At 38.9% G+C, this 20,502-nt stretch overlaps 1 protein-coding gene across 2 annotated transcripts; it reads right to left on the reverse strand.

Moving 5' to 3' along the window:
* Positions 1–28: 28 nt before the first annotated feature.
* p4ha1b (prolyl 4-hydroxylase, alpha polypeptide I b) lies at positions 29–19,549 on the reverse strand. 2 transcript variants are annotated; one of them, XM_078273071.1, is made up of 16 exons: positions 19,282–19,549; positions 14,143–14,225; positions 13,693–13,789; positions 13,338–13,489; positions 12,619–12,756; positions 12,163–12,402; positions 10,630–10,847; positions 10,352–10,528; positions 9,226–9,296; positions 7,998–8,063; positions 6,248–6,347; positions 5,986–6,039; positions 5,821–5,886; positions 2,269–2,337; positions 1,635–1,731; positions 29–1,410 (listed from the first exon to the last, which is right to left on the reverse strand). In XM_078273071.1, exons 1-16 carry the CDS (start codon positions 19,296–19,298, stop codon positions 1,340–1,342), a joined length of 1,716 nt encoding a protein of 571 aa, XP_078129197.1. In that variant the 5' UTR covers positions 19,299–19,549; the 3' UTR covers positions 29–1,339. The 2 variants fall into 2 exon arrangements, with proteins under 2 accessions (XP_078129197.1, XP_078129196.1); XM_078273070.1 differs by lacking the exon at positions 7,998–8,063 and having other exon boundaries at positions 19,282–19,547.
* Between the last annotated feature and the right edge of the window lie 953 nt (positions 19,550–20,502).

Below are 20,502 nucleotides of genomic sequence, written 5' to 3' on the forward strand. Positions count from 1 at the left end.
CACACACAAACTGCGGCAGGACGGTCTATTAACTTGAGCAATAAAACAGTCTTTATTGTAGAAAAAACAATTTCAGACTTTCATTTAAGACAAAAAAAACAACAATATAAAATTGGCTTGTGACATAAATAAAATGTTTCTTTCTTGAAAACCCATATATCCTCACACTAATTAGAAGCACTGGGCACCATTGAAAGCCTACCAGATTCAGTCACTCTATAAAAGAAATTGGGTATTTAAATCTGTCATAGCACAATGTGGTGTATCCAGCCCATTTTTCCCCTAATGTTTATAATGTTTATGTACTGTTCCTTTGTTGCTCTTACTAATTCAATGACAGCTGATGGTCATTTGTGTCCTTACACAACACTGGGACAATCAGGACGAACAAATACTTGGGGTAACTATGTCTGGGTCCAGGTGTTTAGTGTGCCCATACATTTGTAAACACCATGTGTTCAAGTAGAACAGATTTAACAATATCTCATAGTGTGGCCATTCAAATGAGTTCAAAAACCAAACACTAGGCTTAAGGCAGACCAACAAGGTATGTGATATGTCAAAACGTACTGCATATATGTAGCCATGTAACCTATTATAAATAAGTTCTGATTAGTTACACAACTTACAGGGAATGAAGTGTTTCTTTTAACCAAAGTTGCTTTTAAGTTGTTAATTGGAAGCAGAGATTGCTACCAAAAAAAAAAAGAAATTCAGTGAACCTACTGTATGTTAATTAAACCCCTTTGAATAATAAGCCAGTTTATGAAAAATATTAAACTGGTTTGAAGGTGGTTCATGTAATTCTACAAAGAACTAGTGTGCAGCCCTGAGGAATTTCCATTGTTTGTTTTGAAAAAATAATTTCATTTCAAAATCCACATGCCCAATTGCTCTGTTATGAATGCAATGAACTAGACAGGCCTCTTTAAAATGTGAACTGTACCTTTAAGGTTCAAACTGGCAGGGAGGAAGCTGGTCCCTACAGCCACTACAGAAGGATAACCTCACCACGGAGCTAGAGTTCATACAGAGTGCAAAGACAGACACATGGGAGTGAAAAGAGCAGGAGTGTTTCTCCAAACCATTTAACAACATGAAGAACATGTTATTTGTCACAGCGATGCTAATACTGTCCAGGGGATTGACATTAACCCAAACAATCTCTGGGCTCAGAGCATAACAGCTGGGGGGAAAAAGGAGTACTTATAGAGAGGGAGTGAGCCATTTGGACCCCATGTATTCATATGTATCATCTGTGATCTGCAGCAGTGTTCTTTGGTCCTGGGTGGTTCACAAGGAAGGAGAGAGAGGGCGATGAGGAGCATTTCTTTTTCCATCATTCAGTTTCATTTAGGGAACAAGGTCGCCGCCACTCCTGGCCCCGTTCATGGATCCATTTGTTTGATACTAAAGACGGAAAGAAAAAAAGATAATAATCATAACCTTTATTTAGCCCTTTGATTACTTTAGAAACGGTACAAATGTTTACCCTTCTTATAAACTCAAAACCAGGTTATGCCACTGGACTTTTAAAGTTACGATCTCTTCAGCAAATACTATGGTCTCATAAGAGATATTCACTCATGTCTTTATAGATGGTTTTAAAGAGAACCAGACAAAGAGGAGCTCACCCCACTTGTTGCCGACCAACACTGGACAAGCTGCATGTCGGGTGCTGTAGTCTCCCTCCCCACTCGGAAACAGATTGTACCAGAACACAGCAGTGCCCTGTTTTACACACAAACAGACAACAGAGGTTAGCAGCGTTGAACCAGGAATAGCCAGGAATATCAGAAAGTCAGCCTCAGTCTGCTAAATTAATTCCAAAAGATTCTTGACAGGTGAATTCATAACTAACAAAGTAAAATGTAAATGCACATTTGTGAGATTTTTAAAGTGATGGTTAAACATGCTTAGAAGTGTATGGTGAACGTTCTTTCAATTACAGGAATGAACAAATAGACATGATAGTACATGAGCCTGTTTTGCATGGAAAGGTTTCCCTATTAGGAGGTTTTGTTGTTTGGAGAGAGAGAGTGCGTGAACTACAGTAATTGGTACTGTTTCTTACTGGGTGGCAAATACAACATTCGCAGCATTTTGCACAATTTCATTTAGTTGCTGATTCATATTTTTTGTGTGTACTATACTTCAAAACAAACAAAAACCCTTGGGAATTTGTTGGCTATATAATATGACCAATTCAGACACAGCTATTGAGTCAGTAAAATGCATTGTATTAAGTGGTGAAACATAAGCGGTTACCTTTTGGGGCCAAACTGCTGCACCAACATCTGGGAATACTGTGGCTCCACCTGCTGCTACATCACTCATCTACAACAGAGAGTCAAAGTGAGGTCAGTCTTTATCTGTCATATTAAATAATTCTGAGTACATTTTTGGAAGCTCACATGTATTGCTATCTGTGTGGTTACAATCTATTTAATTACTCAACTGCTTCCCATAAATATTGAAATTGTATTTTGTGGCACTGTTTAAAGAAAATATCACTGGTTGTATTTTTTTTGTCCCATCTTTCTTCCTTCCAGCAAATGTAACATCTGTGTGGGGTGAAAGAGTGCATTGGCCTGCCTGGTTAAGGCCTCATTTTATTAAACCTACCCTAAACTTTTTTTAAAGTTAAAACCTATTGAGATTGCTTCAGTCACTTCAAACAACTATTTGCTTTTTTATCAGTAATGTTGGCTTTCAGATTAATAATGGCTGCATCTTTTTTTTTTTCCTATGCCATTTATGTCCTACACTGTTCAAAATGTACATGTGCATGTAAATAATGAGTGTGTGTGACTGACTGTAAACTGTACTAGGAAAGGCGCTTACAGCAGTGTAGTGAAAGTCAGTGAAACTTTCTTTTGTAAAAAAATAAATAAAGGGCAATTGAAAAATATCCTGGACTTTAGAACCATGGACACTACACGGACTAGATACAAATAAATGATTTACCACTTTATGACAATATCAGGTTTGTGATTGTTCCACTTAACTTGAAATAGCTTAATGTTTTATGTCATGAGTGAACTATTTAAACCTATGACGCCGTGTTTTTTTATGGCTGCACCATTACTTCATTATGTCCTTTTATACACACAGTTCATCATGATATATTCAGTGTCTTGACATTAGAATTTTGACTAGAATAATGCTCCACATTAGTATAGATGGACCCACCAGCATTTCTGACATGGTCAGTGTAAGTTCAAGTTTGAAACATTAGTCTATAGGTCACTGATTCTTGGGAATTTGGATGAAACAGGTTTTAATTTTGAAAATAAAAATGTAGTTAATTTACAAAATCTGAAGGTATATCATTATAGACCAAGGTCTTGGCTGTTCAGCAATGTACCGGTGCAACCTCCTCATTTTGTATTTTTTTCATAAAACAGGCGTTTTTCCAGTTATTACTTTGTTTTTGTCAACACCGTCAGACACGATAAAAAGCAAAAAAACATTTATTTATTTGGTCTAATATGCATTTAGAGTTTTTTAAATCATTATCTGGCATTCTTAGTACACATGTACATATGCTGTTAAATGTTGAATATTCACTTTTGTTCATTTTTTATACCGTTTCACGAGTACTCCTTTAAAAGATCTAACATCAGCCACGTAGGCCTCGTGGCCTATTGTGATCAACTATTGTATTCTAGCCTCCGTTGAGGACCATTTGGAGGTTTTTGTCACCACTATCAGACAGAAAACCTGACAGTGGTGACGTCTGACGGTGGTGACAAAAACCTACTCTTTCACATGATATGCATGAGTTGTTAGCCACGTTAGCCATCTTGTTTCCCCTCTGTTGCTAGCTACTTCAGACCTCTTCTTAAAAAGTATACTTTTATGCCATAATCTAATATTTTTTATACAAAAGAGACGGTGTTGACATGTTATGGTTGTGACAGTAGCAGTGTCCAAAAATATGGACAAGTTTAAGAGAAAATAGCAAATTTACGGGAATTTCAGTGATCTTGAAGCATGTAGTAGAGCTGAAGGTTTGAAAATGGGGTCCTCAGGAATGTACAGTTAGGTCCATAAATATTGGGACATCGACACAATTCTAATCTTTTTGCCTCTATACACCACCACAATGGAGTTGAAATGAACAAGATGTGCTTTAACTGCAGACTTTCAGCTTTAATTTGAGGGTATTTACATCCAAATCAGGTGAACGGTGTAGGAATTACAACAGTTTGTATATGTGCCTCCCACTTTTTAAGGGACCAAAAGTAATGGGACAGATTGACAATCATAAATCAAACTTTCACTTTTTAATACTTGGTTGCAAATCCTTTGCAATCAATTACAGCCTGAAGTCTGGAACGCATAGACATCACCAGACGCTGGGTTTCATCCCTGGTGATGCTCTGCCAGGCCTCTACTGCAACTGTCTTCAGTTCCTGCTTGTTCTTGGGGCATTTTCCCTTCAGTTTTGTCTTCAGCAAGTGAAATGCATGCTCAATCGATTCAGGTCAGGTGATTGACTTGGCCATTGCATAACATTCCACTTCTTTCCCTTAAAAAGCTCTTTGGTTGCTTTCGCAGTATGCTTCGGGTCATTGTCCATCTGCACTGTGAAGCGCCGTCCAATGAGTTCTGAAGCATTTGGCTGAATATGAGCAGATAATATTGCCCAAAACACTTCAGAATTCATCCTGCTGCTTTTGTCAGCAGTCACATCATCAATAAATACAAGAGAACCAGTTCCATTGGCAGCCATACATGCCCACGCCATGACACTACCACCACCATACTTCACTGATGAGGTGGTATGCTTTGGATCATGAGCAGTTCCTTTCCTTCTCCATACTCTTCTCTTCCCATCACTCTGGTAAAAGTTGATCTTTGTCTCATCTGTCCATAGGATGTTGTTCCAGAAATGTGAAGGCTTTTTTTAGATGTTGTTTGGCAAACTCTAATCTGGCCTTCCTGTTTTTTGAGGCTCACCAATGGTTTACATCTTGTAGTGAACCCTCTGTATTCACTCTGGTGAAGTCTTCTGTTGATTGTTGACTTTGACACACATACACCTACCTCCTGGAGAGTGTTCTTGATCTGGCCAACTGTTGTGAAGGGTGTTTTCTTCACCAGGGAAAGTATTCTTCGGTCATCCACCACAGTTGTTTTCCGTGGTCTTCCGGGTCTTTTGGTGTTGCTGAGCTCACCGGTGCGTTCTTTCTTTTTTTAAGAATGTTCCAAACAGTTGATTTGGCCACACCTAATGTTTTTGCTATCTCTCTGATGGGTTTGTTTAGATTTTTCAGCCTAATGATGGCTTGCTTCACTGATAGTGACAGCTCTTTGGATCTCATATTGAGAGTTGACAGCAACAGATTCCAAATGCAAATAGCACACTTGAAATTAACTCTGGACCTTTTATCTGCTCCTTGTAAATGGGATAATGAGGGAATAACACACACCTGGCCATGGAACAGCTGAACAGCCAATTGTCCCATTACTTTTGGTCCCTTAAAAAGTGGGAGGCACATATACAAACTGTTGTAATTCCTACACCGTTCACCTGATTTGGATGTAAATACCCTCAAATTAAAGCTGAAAGTCTGCAGTTAAAGCACATCTTGTTCGTTTCATTTCAACTCTATTGTGGTGGTGTATAGAGCCAAAAAGATTAGAATTGTGTCGATGTCCCAATATTTATGGACCTGACTGTAGTTGACCTGATTATAACCTTGATTATTTTTATTCATGAAAATGTTATTAATTTCCAACAGAATTAGCACTTTTCTTAGTGAGACAAAGTTTCAAGAATCAGTGAGGTGTATTTAGGAAGAGTTTACTCACATAGAAGAGCCATGTTGCTATGCGGTTCCCTGTTCCCAGCTCTTTAAAGGCATCTGGTTCATCTTTCTGTGGAAAGAAAGCAAACACCAGGTTCAATGTCCTGCCATATTAACACTACTGTACATTTAGAGAAATTAACTTGTGTGAAATCACAAAGGCTCTTACCCTTCCAAAGTCAAAGTGAGGTTCATATTGACCTCCAACGCCATAATTTGCAACCTACAGAGATCAATACAAATGATTTTCAGTCTCACAACTCTACAAATCAGGTTTCCAATAGCACACACAGAGGGGTAAGGGGAGTGTTAGAATTTATAATACATTTATATAAGAACTATGTGTATTCAGTAAGGGTTTGCCTTGTAAAATTAAATAAAAGAGAAAAAAAATAGTGTTGAATGTTCTTCAACTAATGATGACTCTTTACCTGCAGCTCTTCTGCAGTGTCCATTTCCAATCCTGTGAGATCTTCAATTCTCTGGTTGATCTTATCAATCATTGGATCTTCATAGCCAGTGAGCCAAGCACTGGAATACAGGTGGGAAAGCACAACAATTGAGAAAGTAGTGGGACATGCTATACAGTATACTAGTCAGGCACATATTTGTCCACTAGATGGTAGTAAAGATTTATTCTAAAATAGGCGACTGAGCAACATGTCATGCTGAAAAGTTGCCATCGAAAGCTCAAAAAGTCTGGCATTAAACTAGATGATAGAAAAGGGAAGTGGAGGAATGAAGAAAATGAAAAACAGGAAACCAGCACGAGATTTAGAATCTCCAATCAGCTCAGGGTCCAGGGTTGCTCTGATTTCAAACTTGGTAAACACTTGAGCATGTGTGTATTTCACACAGGAGTCTGGTTGAGGACTATGGCAAAAATATTTTCATGGATTTAACTTTCATACTAACTCTCACACCCCAGTTAGAAAGTCCCTGATAAAATAAGCTCTTGGCAGAGCATGGCAATAAACTCTTTCTTGTGAAATACAAAAAAATTACAACTGTAGACCACATCATCAAATTCAAACTGGCATTGTTTTCTGACATTAAACAGCAACAGTATCCATAAAAAGACAACACATAATATTATAAAATAATTGATAATACAATTTATGTGAATTCCAACATCTGCTCTTAATTCTCATTCTCAAATACAGGGGATTTTTTAAGACGCCCAAAAACCTATAGCAATAGATTACTCCCACTCCCACATCTGATGGATGTTTCTGACGATGTTTGCAGATTCACTATGAGATGTGTGTATGGGGGAGACAGTGACATGAGTCAGGTTTTTTTTAATCAAGAGTTTGGGCTGATAATAAGTTATATTTTTGAAGGGATGCTGGAGCAAATGTGTCTAGAAGCCAGTTAACTAAGTGGTCAAACTCTTCTGAGTTAATCCGTCTGCTCCCTCTATGACTTCACGTTCACTGAATTTGGAAATACTTGCTGTCCAGCACGTACACGTTTAAAAACATCAAAGTAACACCACACCCTTGTACCAATATGCACGTGCACCCAAACATTAATTACCAAGAACAGCAAAACCATAGAAACTTGGAGGTTTTAGTGGTCTGCTGAGCCTGCTATTTTTAAGGGTGGGATGCAAGTCTAACTTACAACAGGCAACATACCTATTGAAGTGGAGCAGTCATTTTAACTACAGGGGGACACTTTCTTAACATCAATAACTGCAGGACAATCACAATCTCTTTCCACGCATTTTCAGCATACATTTATCTGTGATTTTAAGCTTGTGCATCGGACTCAGGGAAGGATCGTTAGGGGAACTAGGGAACTAAAACTATCTCTCACCACGGTGCAGTCCCACGGAAATTCTTCAATCACTGGGTAAACTGAAAGAACAAAGTTTACCCATTTAAAAATTTAAGCTACACCAAAAAACAACAACAGAGGATTGTTTATCTTGGTTTAAACTATGTTTAAGCTCAATTTGGTGTTCAGGCAGAAATCTGTTTAGGTTTTTACTTAAACCAAATTAAAACCCTCCTCTAGTGTTAGTTTTCCAGGTGTAGCAAAACATTTCCTTTTTTTCCATAGTGTTAACTGGGTGCAGAGCTTAATAAGTGTTTCAGCCAGGGCACAAAGATAAAGACAAAGAGAAGGATGAAGGAGGAGGTATTGTGGCCCTCCTAGTAACCTGTGACCCCTTACCTCTTGGAGACTCTGTACTGGGCAGTGGTAAGTTTCCCAGTTAGAGGGTCATGCACCGTGGCTCGCCTTAACTACAGTAGTTCCAGCAGCACAAGGACACCAAGATCGAGGAAAAGCAGATAAAGGAAGGAAAAAAGGATAATGGAATGTGATACGCACAAGGAAAGTAAAAGGAGGAAAGAGGGAGAAAAAAGATAGGCAGATCTGGTCACTAGTTGTCAATGTTATTTTTAGGAAGAGCCAAGAGTGTTCCATGAGGCAATGCAAAAAAACAAATTTCCATTTCAAAATATAAAATGTATTAGTAGCGAATCAATGAGTGCCTCTGATACACCTCCTAGCTCACAAAAAGCAACTATGTTAACTTGGAGAAAAAACACATTTTCCCCTTTCTGTAGCAGACTCCTGTGCAGAAATGTATCCACAACAGATCCTCAAAAAACAAAAGCGCTCTTTTTTTCCAAATAAATAAATAAATATCAATTGGTTGGAAGGATGCATTGTTTTCTTTTTTCACTGATTTCTATGTCACTGGTCAAAGCACCATGAGATAATATATTTGTAAGGAACATGCTTTATTGACCAATAACAACAACAGTCTACAAATGTTTCAATATGGTGTTTAAAGCTCAGATCATTCTTCGCTGGATCCTGTGCATCAGCTCAGGAGCCTTTAGGCTTTGGAAGGGCGGAGAAATGGAGTGATACGGACGGACGGGAGTACAGAGGAGAAACGGGATGAGCTGTTAGCCCCTTTAACACAGAGATTAAGCAATAGCGGGGCAATGCAGGTCTGCCATTATGCTGGCTTTGTTTATTCACACAGAACCAAGCAAAGGTGGTATAATGCTGCCCGAGTGTGTGACTTCACATAGAATGCCAGCATTTGATGTGTAACGCAACAGCGTTGGAGTTGTGTGTGTGTGTGTGTTTGACAGAGGTAGAGAATGAGTGGAAGAGAAGGAGAACTATTGCACACAAGTTATTAATAACTTGGAATGCTTTTTTTCCACTTTTGACCTGCCTGTGGGACAGTTGCGTTGCACGAGTTGGATCTGCGCTGTTATGGCTCTGTGACTACCTCCGCTGCCGGAAAAACAAAACAGTCTCGCCTTGTACAGGCTGTATGAAAGGGGCAATTGAGGGAAAAGGAGGAGAAAATCTCACTTCCTCCCTCTCAGCTCTCTCCTATATCCTCTGTTTTTGGCAGCTCCTGGCTATGCCTTACCTTTTGCTGATCCGGTATGGCGCTGTTTCCAGCACTCCTGTGATGGGGTTGGAGATGGTGGCCCTGCGTAGCTGTGAAGCCAGGGACATGATTTACCCACACACAGACACACAGACACACACACACACACACACACACACATACCAAGATGTGTGTGCCTGTGTGCTTGCCTCACCAGCAGAATCACATCAACCAGCCTCACAGCTCTGACCTCCCACTACCCAACGCACTAAACCCCATAACAGAAACTGAAAATACCTAATGGTTGTTCCTACTACATCACAGTTAACTGTAAAGTGACCAATACAGATATATATATACTAGGGCTGTCAATCGATTATAAAATGTAATCTAATTAATTGCATACTCTGTGATTAATTAATCGAAATTAATCGCATACATAATTAACGGTGTCTGAACCGATACTTTTTAAGAAAGTAAAAAAAGAAAAGAAAAAAAAGGGTACTAAACAACAGTTGGTGACATTAAAGAACGGCTTGTTTATTGCTAAGGCCATACGGTCAAAATTAAATGATTTAATAATAATGTATAACAATAACAATAACTTATTTCACTAGTAAATTGCTGTTGAATGACAAAAACAACAACCAGATAGGAAAAGGACATTTACAATAACTTCAAATGCACCACGAGGCTGTAGTTTACCAGTTTCATTGAACGCACCGTCTGTGTTGTTTCTCCGACGGCAGCTGCAGATTGTTACATACCGGTGTTGAATCCTCTACAGTAAAACACAGTCAAACTTTACACTGTTTAGCGTTAGCTGTCAGCATTTTAACCGTGTTTAATCCAGCTACTAGCTAGCGGTAGGCTAACGTTAGCTGCTGTTGAGTATAGTGTTAACTAGCGTCACGTGCAGCGGGATTTGTGTTCCCTGTAACGTCTGTTTCAGAGCAGCAGAGAGAAGCGCAGACATATCAGTGGCACCAGATTTTCGTCTGTATGCAAACGTCAATATGGAATGGATTAATCTGCGTTAATTTTTTTAACGTGTTATTTTTTCTCAGATTAATTAATCGAAATTAACGCGTTATTTTGACAGCCCTAATATATACATGCATCATATTGCCTCATGGGAGTACTGAAACTACTGAAAATTGCTTACTCTGGGCTTCGCCAGTTGCTTGACCTTGTCCATTTCTTTGTCAGACATGATGTCAAGGTAGCGGACAATGTAGGGGCGGTCCCACTCATCTTGCTGTTTGACAGGTGCCAGCACATACATAGGGTTGTGATTGTTGTCATAGTAACGACAGAACAGCCGGCTCTGCCTGCGGGGGGTCTGATTGAGAAAACAGGAAAGCAGGGAACAAAGGAGGTAAAACTGATGTGTATTTATTAAGTACGAAAATGTGTTTTTCTGTATCTTTTGGACTTCCTTACCATTCTGATGCCCTCCCCACGACAAAGCATCTCATACTTCGTCCTCTCTGGAATCAGATGATTGGGGACCTTCTTTTTGGGCTTCTCTTTCTTTTCAGTTGTATCTCTTTTCCCTTGCGCTTTCTCTTTTTGAGCTCCATCCTCTGCATCCTTTTTCTGCTTCTCCAACTGGAACTCAAAGTACTTTAGGTTGCCCTTGGCACGCTGGTGCTCTGGGTCTAAAAAATGGGAAAATGAGAGACCAACAGAAATAATAGTGCTGATTTTCAAATAGTGATGACTGCAGCAATGTCACCATATAATATCACATGCCCTGCAATCAAAATAACTAAGCTTCCAACATTCTATATGCTATTTATTCAGTCTGACCTTATCCAGTTCTCAGAAACACAATGTAAAAACAGGACAAATTAATTCAGGGGCTCATGTGAAGGAAAATATGGCATAACAAGGTCACCACCAAGGTTTCATAAGAACGTTGTTTCAAATGTAATGACATGACATGAAATGTATTGTAGCATCTGTTATCAAGAGTATTAATCAGGAGCAAATGCAACTAATGGACTTTTTAGAAAATAAATGTGGGTTAGAATATGCCAAGTCGAGGCTGGCGGGATGGTGTTTGGCACTGTCCAGCCAATAGGTCATTGAAAACGATATGCTCATTACTAGCATTAGAATAGATTCAATCCAATCACACCAATCACAAAGTCTTCCACCAATTCTGTTAATCCGAAATCCTGCAACTTGTTGTTGCAACAATACTGTGGTCTAATCTGCAGGTTACAGAGTTAATTATTACAATTATTTACCATCAAATGGATGAAACACATAAACAAAGTCCCTTTCTGATTACCATTAAATCACTACTGTCAATAAGTAAAAGTAGAAAATGGCACAAACGTTTCTACAAACATCAATAATAGGTCCTTTCTAATAAGAAGTTCTATCAAGATCTCTGAATCACTCTGCTAAGAAGACTGTTTTGTTTTATGCCAAATCCACAAACAACCCAAACATATATCAGTGAGATTTTAATCAGACCAACATCTGACTCTAGGTGGTAAACTACACAGAATTGTAGTGGCATGAATGTTTTGGTTTGGACTGATTATGTCTGCAATATTCTCTGTTTCAGCTCTGTTTGGTATGTCATTCAGTTTAAACCAAAGAGAATGTCTCATTTGTTGCTCGCTGCTTAATTTATCCAACTTACTTACTGACTTAGTTCTAACAATTTAGATTATGGTCTTTTCTTTCTTAGTAATGTCTTTGTGTGTTTGATCAAATTAAGATTATATATTTCCATTGTTAGTCTTATCTCAAACAAAATGTAGTCTGTATCTGTGCAAGTCTGTGACAAAAACAAAAGTGCATCAATTCCTAATCTATCTTATGTTTATGTGACATTATTTACCTTGAGCAGAAATTTTAGAATGCAAAGTGATACTATCACTTCACATTGAAAAAAACATGCCTCCCAGTATACTTTTCAAAATTCGGAAAAATACTGTATAGTGTGGAGGGACTGACCCAGTTCAAGCAGCTTCTTGGTGTACTCCAGGGCTCGATGTATCTCCCCCTGCTGGTAGATGGAGTAGCTGAGGTAGTCGAGCACTGTCACCTTATCTAAAGTGGACTCCTCTCCCTGTTCAAGCTGTTTCAGGGCCTGGGCCATCCACAGCTCTGTGTGGTAGTAATCAACATCAGAGTAGGCGATTTTCCCCAGTTCGTAACAGTCCTCCACTGTCATAAGGCTCTTGTATTTCACTCCTAGTTTGCAGAGGATATGGGGAGGGTGGGGTGCATTGACAATTAAAGTAAACCATCTCCATGATTATGCGAATAACACAGAAACCAAGAAAAACCCTCTATCCCCACATGGCCTGCTGTTTACTGTGACTTTAATGGCACTCAGTCTGTTTATGTCTGTTAATTTTAATTAACTGGGGGAAAATAGGTATTTTTGCACAAATGTAAGGCTGTTACCAGGTAGGTCTCCTGTAGAGATGGTGTTGGCATCCAGTTTGTACGTGTCTTGTAACCGGAGGAGAGCTTTAGCCGCCCCGGTCTGGTCCTCATCTGTGGGGAAGTGCTGTCTCTGGATGGTCAGGTTGGAAATAAATCCTGAGAGATGGACAGGAGAGGGCAGACAGAGAAAGATATAGTAGGATGATTGTGTATGGGATACACAACCAGTTAAGTGGATAATAAATACTTTCTCCAAATGAAATATAAAATGCTTGGAGTGACTTCAATCTTGTATTATAGTTGTATTAAGCCAGACATTTGGCAAAAATAAATGAGTAAACTTTGCTACCTAAATAACTCATGTTAAGGTGGTGTTCTACTAAAATATATTGAGTATGAATGAGCAGCACAGTATTGCTCTAAACATGCAAACATATACAGCTTTCCCTGTATTATAAAGTGTCTTTTAAAAGTCAAACAAACAAAAACAACCCTGCCTGCCCTCTAGAGACACTCTGCTGCACTAATTAGGCAGTTCCGAGATCAGCCAATCCCAGGGAATTTACAGAAAGCACTGGACCAGACCAATGTCAACTAGTTTTGGAAAATCTTCTTTTGTGTTTATTATCTTCTTAAGGTCCCTGCAGAAATACATACTAACCACAACTCTTTTCTTGTGATTTGCTAAATGTTTGGTACTTAAGATATTATTTGAACCAGGTCTGCTTTATTTGTACCATCAGTGGTGTCACTGAGTACAAGGCTCTCCAGGTCTCCCCACTCTGTGTTCAGCCTCTTCATCAGTTTGAAGGCATTGACAGGGTGCCCCAGGTAGCCCTCGGGGTCCTGTATGGCTGTGGCTGACAACAAATCCAATTTATCAGCCCACCTATCACAAGGATGATAATACAGAGTTAGATACATTGCTTACACTTAAATCCACAAGCAATAATACATTGTTAATCAGAAATATAAAGAATTGTGTGTAGTACAGTGTCCATTTTTGAGTGCATGTACATATGTGTATCATATTGTATGCTCGTGTACATGTATGAAATACCCATGTGTGTTACTTTGTGTCTACAAACTCACTGTTTGACCCGCTCAAGCTTGTTCTCCTCTGCTTTGATGTAGTCCTTTAGAGAGGTGACAAGGTCTTTTTCTGTGTACAACAGATCTGTCATCTGGCCTGAGGAACACACAATCAGAAATACTTCATCATCAACATTGCAATGATAAATAAAAAAAGGGCAACACTAATCTCATCACATTATTACAGGATCCTACATTGTTGTGAACTCTTGTTCTTCCATATGTGTCGTCCAACACAGATCAGCAGAGGGAGCAATATTTCTTTTCTTTCTTTTTTTTAAGATTATTTTTTGGGCATTTTAGGCCTTTATTATATATAGGACAGCTAAAGATGTGAAAGGGGAGAGAGAGGGGGAATGACATGCAGCACGCTCTACCAGGTGAGCTATCCAGGCACCCCTGGGAGCAATATTTCTAACGTTAACACCATCTGTTGCTTGATGGTTTTACCTATGGAGGAGAAGAACTCATTGTTGGCAGAGAGCGACTGCAGACAGCTCAGCAACAATAAACACCAACATGGCAGCTCCATCCTGAAGAAAGAGTGAGAGAATTTGATTAACTTAAAAATTGAATCATGCATATTAAAAAATAATGTCATAATCGACTGTGTTGTAACTGTATATGACATATGACACACATATGGCAGAATATTTCTTTTCAAATTGATCTCTAAATCACAGTTCCAGCTGGATGTCAGGTAACCACATCAAACTTACTGCTACCAAGAGTGAGCTGCTTTGTTTCCCTCGTAAACCCTGCTCTCCAAATTAACTCTCCATCACTACTGACAAACCATGGTGACTCCTTTCAAGGCTCTGCTAGACAACTCACTGTCATGTCAGACCCATATATAGCCACAACTTAATATTGCAGGCTGTCCTACTCTAACATCCCTAACATTTTTAAAATTGAAAAGATATTTTCACTTTAAGTCTATAATGTCTGGATTATATGAGCTCTTTTCCAGTGAGTCATATCAAACATTCCTGACTCCCTGCCATCATATACCTCCCTGATTAATCAAATTGTTGCCTTCCTTTACTCCCTCCAATGCTGCAACTACTGAATTCAAATCCTGGTTGTCAGCACCATTTAAGACCGGATAATCCACAGACCTACTGTGGACAGTTTTTTTTGTTCTTCCTTAGAAAATAGTTCCCAATAAAAACTGTTGGCAGCCAGGTCTGTGGATTGTCCAGAGTGACTGGGACATTGTATCTGGAAAGGAACGTTGCTGTTGAGTGAGCAGAAGTCTCAGTGAGCAGCAGTTATCTCAAGACGGGGTTTGTTTTTTTTCACTTAGATTTTTATTATAAAACTCACACAGACGATCCACAATCAAAATAATACAGTAAACAAAAAAAACAAACTATTTGTTTGGGAGTTACATTTCTAGCAGTTCATCTTTTCTCCTCGTGTCTTCATCTAAATGATTTGTTTCTGTCCATATTCCTCGTCGCTATCTCAAGACGTTTTTATGTGATCTGGGTGAACTGACCATTTAGGAAAAATGGAGACAAAAATGAAAATATATATATTCAGATGCAACGAAAGGTAAAGCAAAAAGAGCAATCAAAGCCTTGAACTAAAACACGTTGAGAATCTCCTTAATCCTTTTAAAAGTGCAGCCTCCCAACCACAACCAAATTTAAGTCTATGGTTGCGGTCACTGTGTCCGGTTTGGCATAACCATAACTACTAGTACAGGGCTTCTGGCCTGTGAGGAGTGGCCCTGTGGGCTTTCTACCCATACAGACAGATTTGGAAGCAGATTGACAGGAATAAATGTGCAGGCAGGTGTCTATGTAATATGTGTACATGGATCCAAGGTCTCAAATGAGAACATTTGCTGCTTTACTTGGTCTTAAATTATAGTAAATTAAATGTTTAAAAAGACAAGACAATAAATTTTTCACTGTTCTCTGATGTTCTATAGACCAAACAATTAAATAATCAATCAATGGGCCTATAATGAAAATAATCCTTTGCAGCCTTGGATATGTTGATTCTAGATCTATAAGTTAACTGCTAATGTTCAAAAATACTTTAAAGCGGAACTCTCGCCAAAATGCAACCTAGAGTCTTATTGTGAATGTACCCGAGTCAAACTTTCGTTTAAAAGCATAATTAGGACAGAATCGCCACTTTTAAGATTTACCGTATTTTCGGTCAAATGGCCTTTTGAATGGGAGTGTTAAGGGCACTTTTATGCTAGCCTCAAAATAGCTATTTTTAAAACACTAAGAAGGCTCGACACAACATTAAACTTTGCTCGAAGTATCACCAGGGGCTCTACACCTTAACGACAGCATTGACAACATTGTTTGTGTACCCAGAGTTTACTAAAAAGAAAGGTTTTGAACAACTCACCGTAGCTCTTGTTGTTTCCGGCTGCTACCACCTTGGCAGTCAAAACGAGTCGATATCCGAATGCGAATGAACGGACTCCATATGAGGCTCCTTTTTCAACTACGAGGTCAATACTGTTTTTCAATAACGACAAAACAATTTCTGAATGCAACATAACAGGGAGGAGAGTAAAGATGGAAAGCTCCTAAAGCTTAGTTCCATATAAATGCACAGATTATTTCTTGTTTTGTCGTTATTGAAAAACAATATTGACCTCGTAGTTGAAAAAGGAGCCTCATATGGAGTCCGTTCATTCGCATTCGGATATTGACGTGTTTTGACTGCCGAGGTGGTAGCAGCCGGAAACAACAAGAGCTACGGTACTACGAAAATACGGTAAATCTTAAAAGTGGCGATTCCATCCTAAATATGCCTTTAAACTAAAGTTTGACTCGGGTACATTCACAAAAAGACCCTAGGTTGCATTTTGGCGAGAGTTACGCTTTAACAACCTCTGACTTGGGTAGAGAGAGAAAAAGTACTCCAGGAAATTAACAGAAGTTTAATTCTACAATCTTGATTAACTGTATAATAGCTGAATATGCAGTCCATGCATGAATATATATAGTTACTGGCTTTTTTTAATTTAAATAATGGATAAACACAAGAGGTGTCATGTACAATAATACTACTACCACCAATGTAAATAACCACTACAAACACACACATACACCTAGTGGCAAAGTAGAGGTCATGCATGAAATGTGGATCTATGCAGATTTCTAAAGCATTTTACTGAAAGCAGACAACAGGCTCAGGCAGGTTCCTTCCACACGGACAAGCCTTCAGTGAAAATAAAAGAATTACTTCATATGACAGGTCAATTTAGGTCAGCAGCAGGCAGCAGAGGGGAAGGAAAATAAGTCTGCCAGAGCTCTACGTATTTGATTAAAACGGAATTAAATTACATTAAATTAAAGTATATTTAATTAGAAACTCAAAGGCAAGATGCAAATTGCCATTATCCCTAACTGCTACTACTGTATTTTCGGTGGTGCCACTCAGTCCAAGATACCATAAATACGCCTCTGCCACTTAGATTTCCAGGATAAAAGCGCAATAGAATATCATTACTGTAATGACAGGGTGACAACTACTGTGTCTTGTTATAATAACTATATTATCTTGTTATAACATTGTAGAAGTGTAATGTCAAGATTAAAGCTGTACGTATAGTTCCTCTAGAGTGGTAGTGAGAGTGTTTGTGTGCATACATGCTATTATGTGACATGTGAAGACTCCAAAACATTTCTGATTTAACATTTAACTTGCCAGACATTTGTGAGGCAGTTTGTTTTAAAAACTGATTGTAGGAAACTATAATTTTGCATAAAACTTGCCTGGAAGTTTGTTTGTTTTTCTGACGTCTGAACCTATGTCTAAATTGGGCTGCATTTTGTTCAGACATGTGCATTAGATGCCTCTTTTTTTCTTTTACCTCACAGCCTTGTGTTTATTGTGGGGGGAAAGGTTACATCACAGTGCTCTTATTTGGACAGATCCACCCTCAGACAACACTGATAAATAATCACTTCTGATGTTCAATGCATTCCAGGAGCTTTTACTGATTTACTGTTTTCCTGTCACTTCTACTATTTCCTACTTTAGCTAGAAATACAAAGTACTTTCAACAAACCCCTGAAACTAGGACTGAACCAGTTACTTTCAGTTGTGGAATTTAAATGTAGGACAGAGAAGTAGCAAAAGCAATAGAAATATTAGCAAGGGGTGGAGTCTTTTCTCTTGAAGGAAAAGCTTAACCCCCTTTTCAAAATGTTACATTATGTTAACAGCCTAACTCTAAGAACACTCTAAGAAAACTAAGATGGTGAATGTCTGAAGAAGCCTTGCTCTTTGATTTTAAAGAAATGACACAAAAACCAAAGAAGTTATGAGAAATTACCCAATTGTTGTCTTGGCATTAAACTTTCTCCACAATATACACAGGGAAAGGGTAGCCTCCAGTGGGTACAAATTAGAAAGCCAAGAATCATTCATAAAATATTCAATATCATTTCCATATAATTATTAATGTACTGTATGGTTTATCATGACAACATTTTACACCACTGTACTTTACACTATACAAAAGGATCCTATTATATCACAAAAAAAGTGTAATTCCCTACAGGGCTAACAAACTGAGTACCATTCACATTAAGGTGAAATATGAATTATTCAAAACAATGTGTCAGCCTCACTGCTGTGACTACAGTTTTTAGCAAATGTAAGACTAGCGTTACTCCTCTCATTCTGCACTTTAATAGCTTCCTCGCAGAGAAATTGCCTTCTTCTCATCTTCTAGAAGTTTTACTGGGAGTGAAGCTGTAAGGTCAGATAACAGGATGTGGATGGAAGAGGACTGCCACGTCTTCGCCCCTCCCCGCCGGTGAAATTCATGCGAGGACTGAACACTGCCCAATGGAGTCTGACTGATTTCACCAGGAATAACCCCTCAATAACCCCTGCAAACGTACTGACAGCAGGGGGGCTTTTGATTTCTGGAAGACAGCCGGTGCTGTTGGTTTACTCCCAAACTACTTCAACCAATTAACGTTAGCTAGCTAACCAACAAGATACGTTAAGATAAGTTTTACGTAAAAATAAAGTTTCCATTGAGTGTTGAGCTTTTATCCCCAAATACCCTAATATCATGGGCTCACTGAAGTGTTTAATATGGCAGACTATGTGACTGTTAATGTACAGAATGTCTTAACAAATACAATTATTGTATATTATACTGTTAATGTATGTACGTAATATGTCGTTAACGTTAGAGCAGAGTGAAGGTAGCAGCATCCCACGCTGCACTGCACTGGAATGCCATAACATTGACGCAAGTTTCATAGGCAAGATTCTTGTCTCGTTTGTTTCGACTTTTACTAACTGAAATTGCTTATTATAATTACTGTTAATCAGTTCAGTCTTGTTGTATTCCTTGCTGCTTTCGAGAACCATTACAAAAAGTTTCATCCTAGGTTAGCTACGTCAGTTTTCAGCTAGCTTAGCGAGCTAACGGTAACGTAACTTTAGTGGAATAACGTTAGCTAATAGAATTTGAAAGTTCGAAGTGTTTAACGGTCGCAACTGAAAACGGAAAATACGGTAAAACAGACACACCGTAACTGCAGGGTGGCAGTTCTTGCTATATCATCTGATTCAGCAATCAATATTTACCTAAACGGCAGCATCATGTAGCAGAAATGTGTCCCCTGCACCAGTCCCGTGGTCGTTTGGTCCTCTGAAGCCTCAACTCAAACCAGACTCGGTGCAGTCAACGGTAAGAAGATAACCACGGAGTCTGGTAGTTCGTCCTATCTGTGATGTTTCTGCGCACTGCTGGCCATCTGGTGGTAAGGGCTGGATTCCTAAAAGTCTGAATGCTACGTGCAGATTCTCACATGCAAAAAGTCTCCTACTTCCAGAGACTTCGGGGGCTGGCGTTTGTGAATTGCATGGGGAGGTGTCTGGTCGTGACCCGCAATGAGACAGCTGTGGATGAGTATTTGGGGGGGTTTATTGTAAACAAAAACAAAAAAAAGGTCTGTGTGTACCAGCTATCATCACTCTTCTGCTATACTTGTTGAAATTGTGCTGCAAATCTCAGATGTGCATTCTTTTTATTTTACTTTGGCCCATGCTCTAATGCCCACCAATTAAAAAACAATTTACCGTATATTTTAATTGAAATATAAAGTTTTGACAAGGCATGTGTATCCTAGCTTCAATAGCTCCATTCAAACTGATGTTCTGTGTAGTTTTTCAATGTTTAACATGTCCAAACACATTTTCACCTGCAGTTTCCTCTTCCTTTTTCTCCCACAGAAAATTCCTTCCTTCCACCCAAAAAGTGTGACTGGAGGGAGGGAATTCCTGCTGCATGCTACTGAGTTCAACAGGGTGGAGCTAAGTGTGTGTGTGTGTGTGTGTGTGTGTGTGTGTGTGTGTGTGTGTGTGTGTGTGTGTGTGTGTGTGTGTGTGTGTGTGTGTGTGTGCAAGGAGCAGGAGAGAGTAGCAAACTGTTAGGTTCACTGCAATATATGCAATAAATATCAACTAGCTAAATCTCAATGGCATGCCCTATGCAAACATTACAGACTGTAAGATAAACACTGGCTACTTGCAGGCCTACATTCACTTTTTAAAATACTTTCCCACGTGAATACTGTTGAACAGACTGCATGCCTCAACGTATCAGAATATCATCACATTCGCATGGAATAGAATTGAAGAAAATAAAATGCTATAAATACCCTTTATTAATGTATACGTTCTATCAATTATCATCAAGCAAACACAGAGGTCACAAAATTAAATATCTGTATGATTGTTGTCGTTATTGAGGCAGGGCACAATAAACACTCTGGGGGGGTCGATGGTGAAGCAAGATTTATGTCA

This window comes from Sander vitreus, chromosome 17 (genome assembly GCF_031162955.1).
Source record: "Sander vitreus isolate 19-12246 chromosome 17, sanVit1, whole genome shotgun sequence".
NCBI classification, from domain to species: domain Eukaryota; kingdom Metazoa; phylum Chordata; class Actinopteri; order Perciformes; family Percidae; genus Sander; species Sander vitreus.

What these genes read in the sequence shown, in the direction of transcription:
- p4ha1b (XM_078273071.1), bottom strand. An exon ending in AAGCTTGAGCGGGTCAAACA is followed by an intron (nt 13,490 to 13,692) that starts GTGAGTTTGTAG and finishes TCCTTGTGATAG; the next exon opens with GTGGGCTGATAAATTGGATT. An exon ending in AGCAACTGGCGAAGCCCAGA is followed by an intron (nt 9,297 to 10,351) that starts GTAAGCAATTTT and finishes CTGGCTTCACAG; the next exon opens with CTACGCAGGGCCACCATCTC.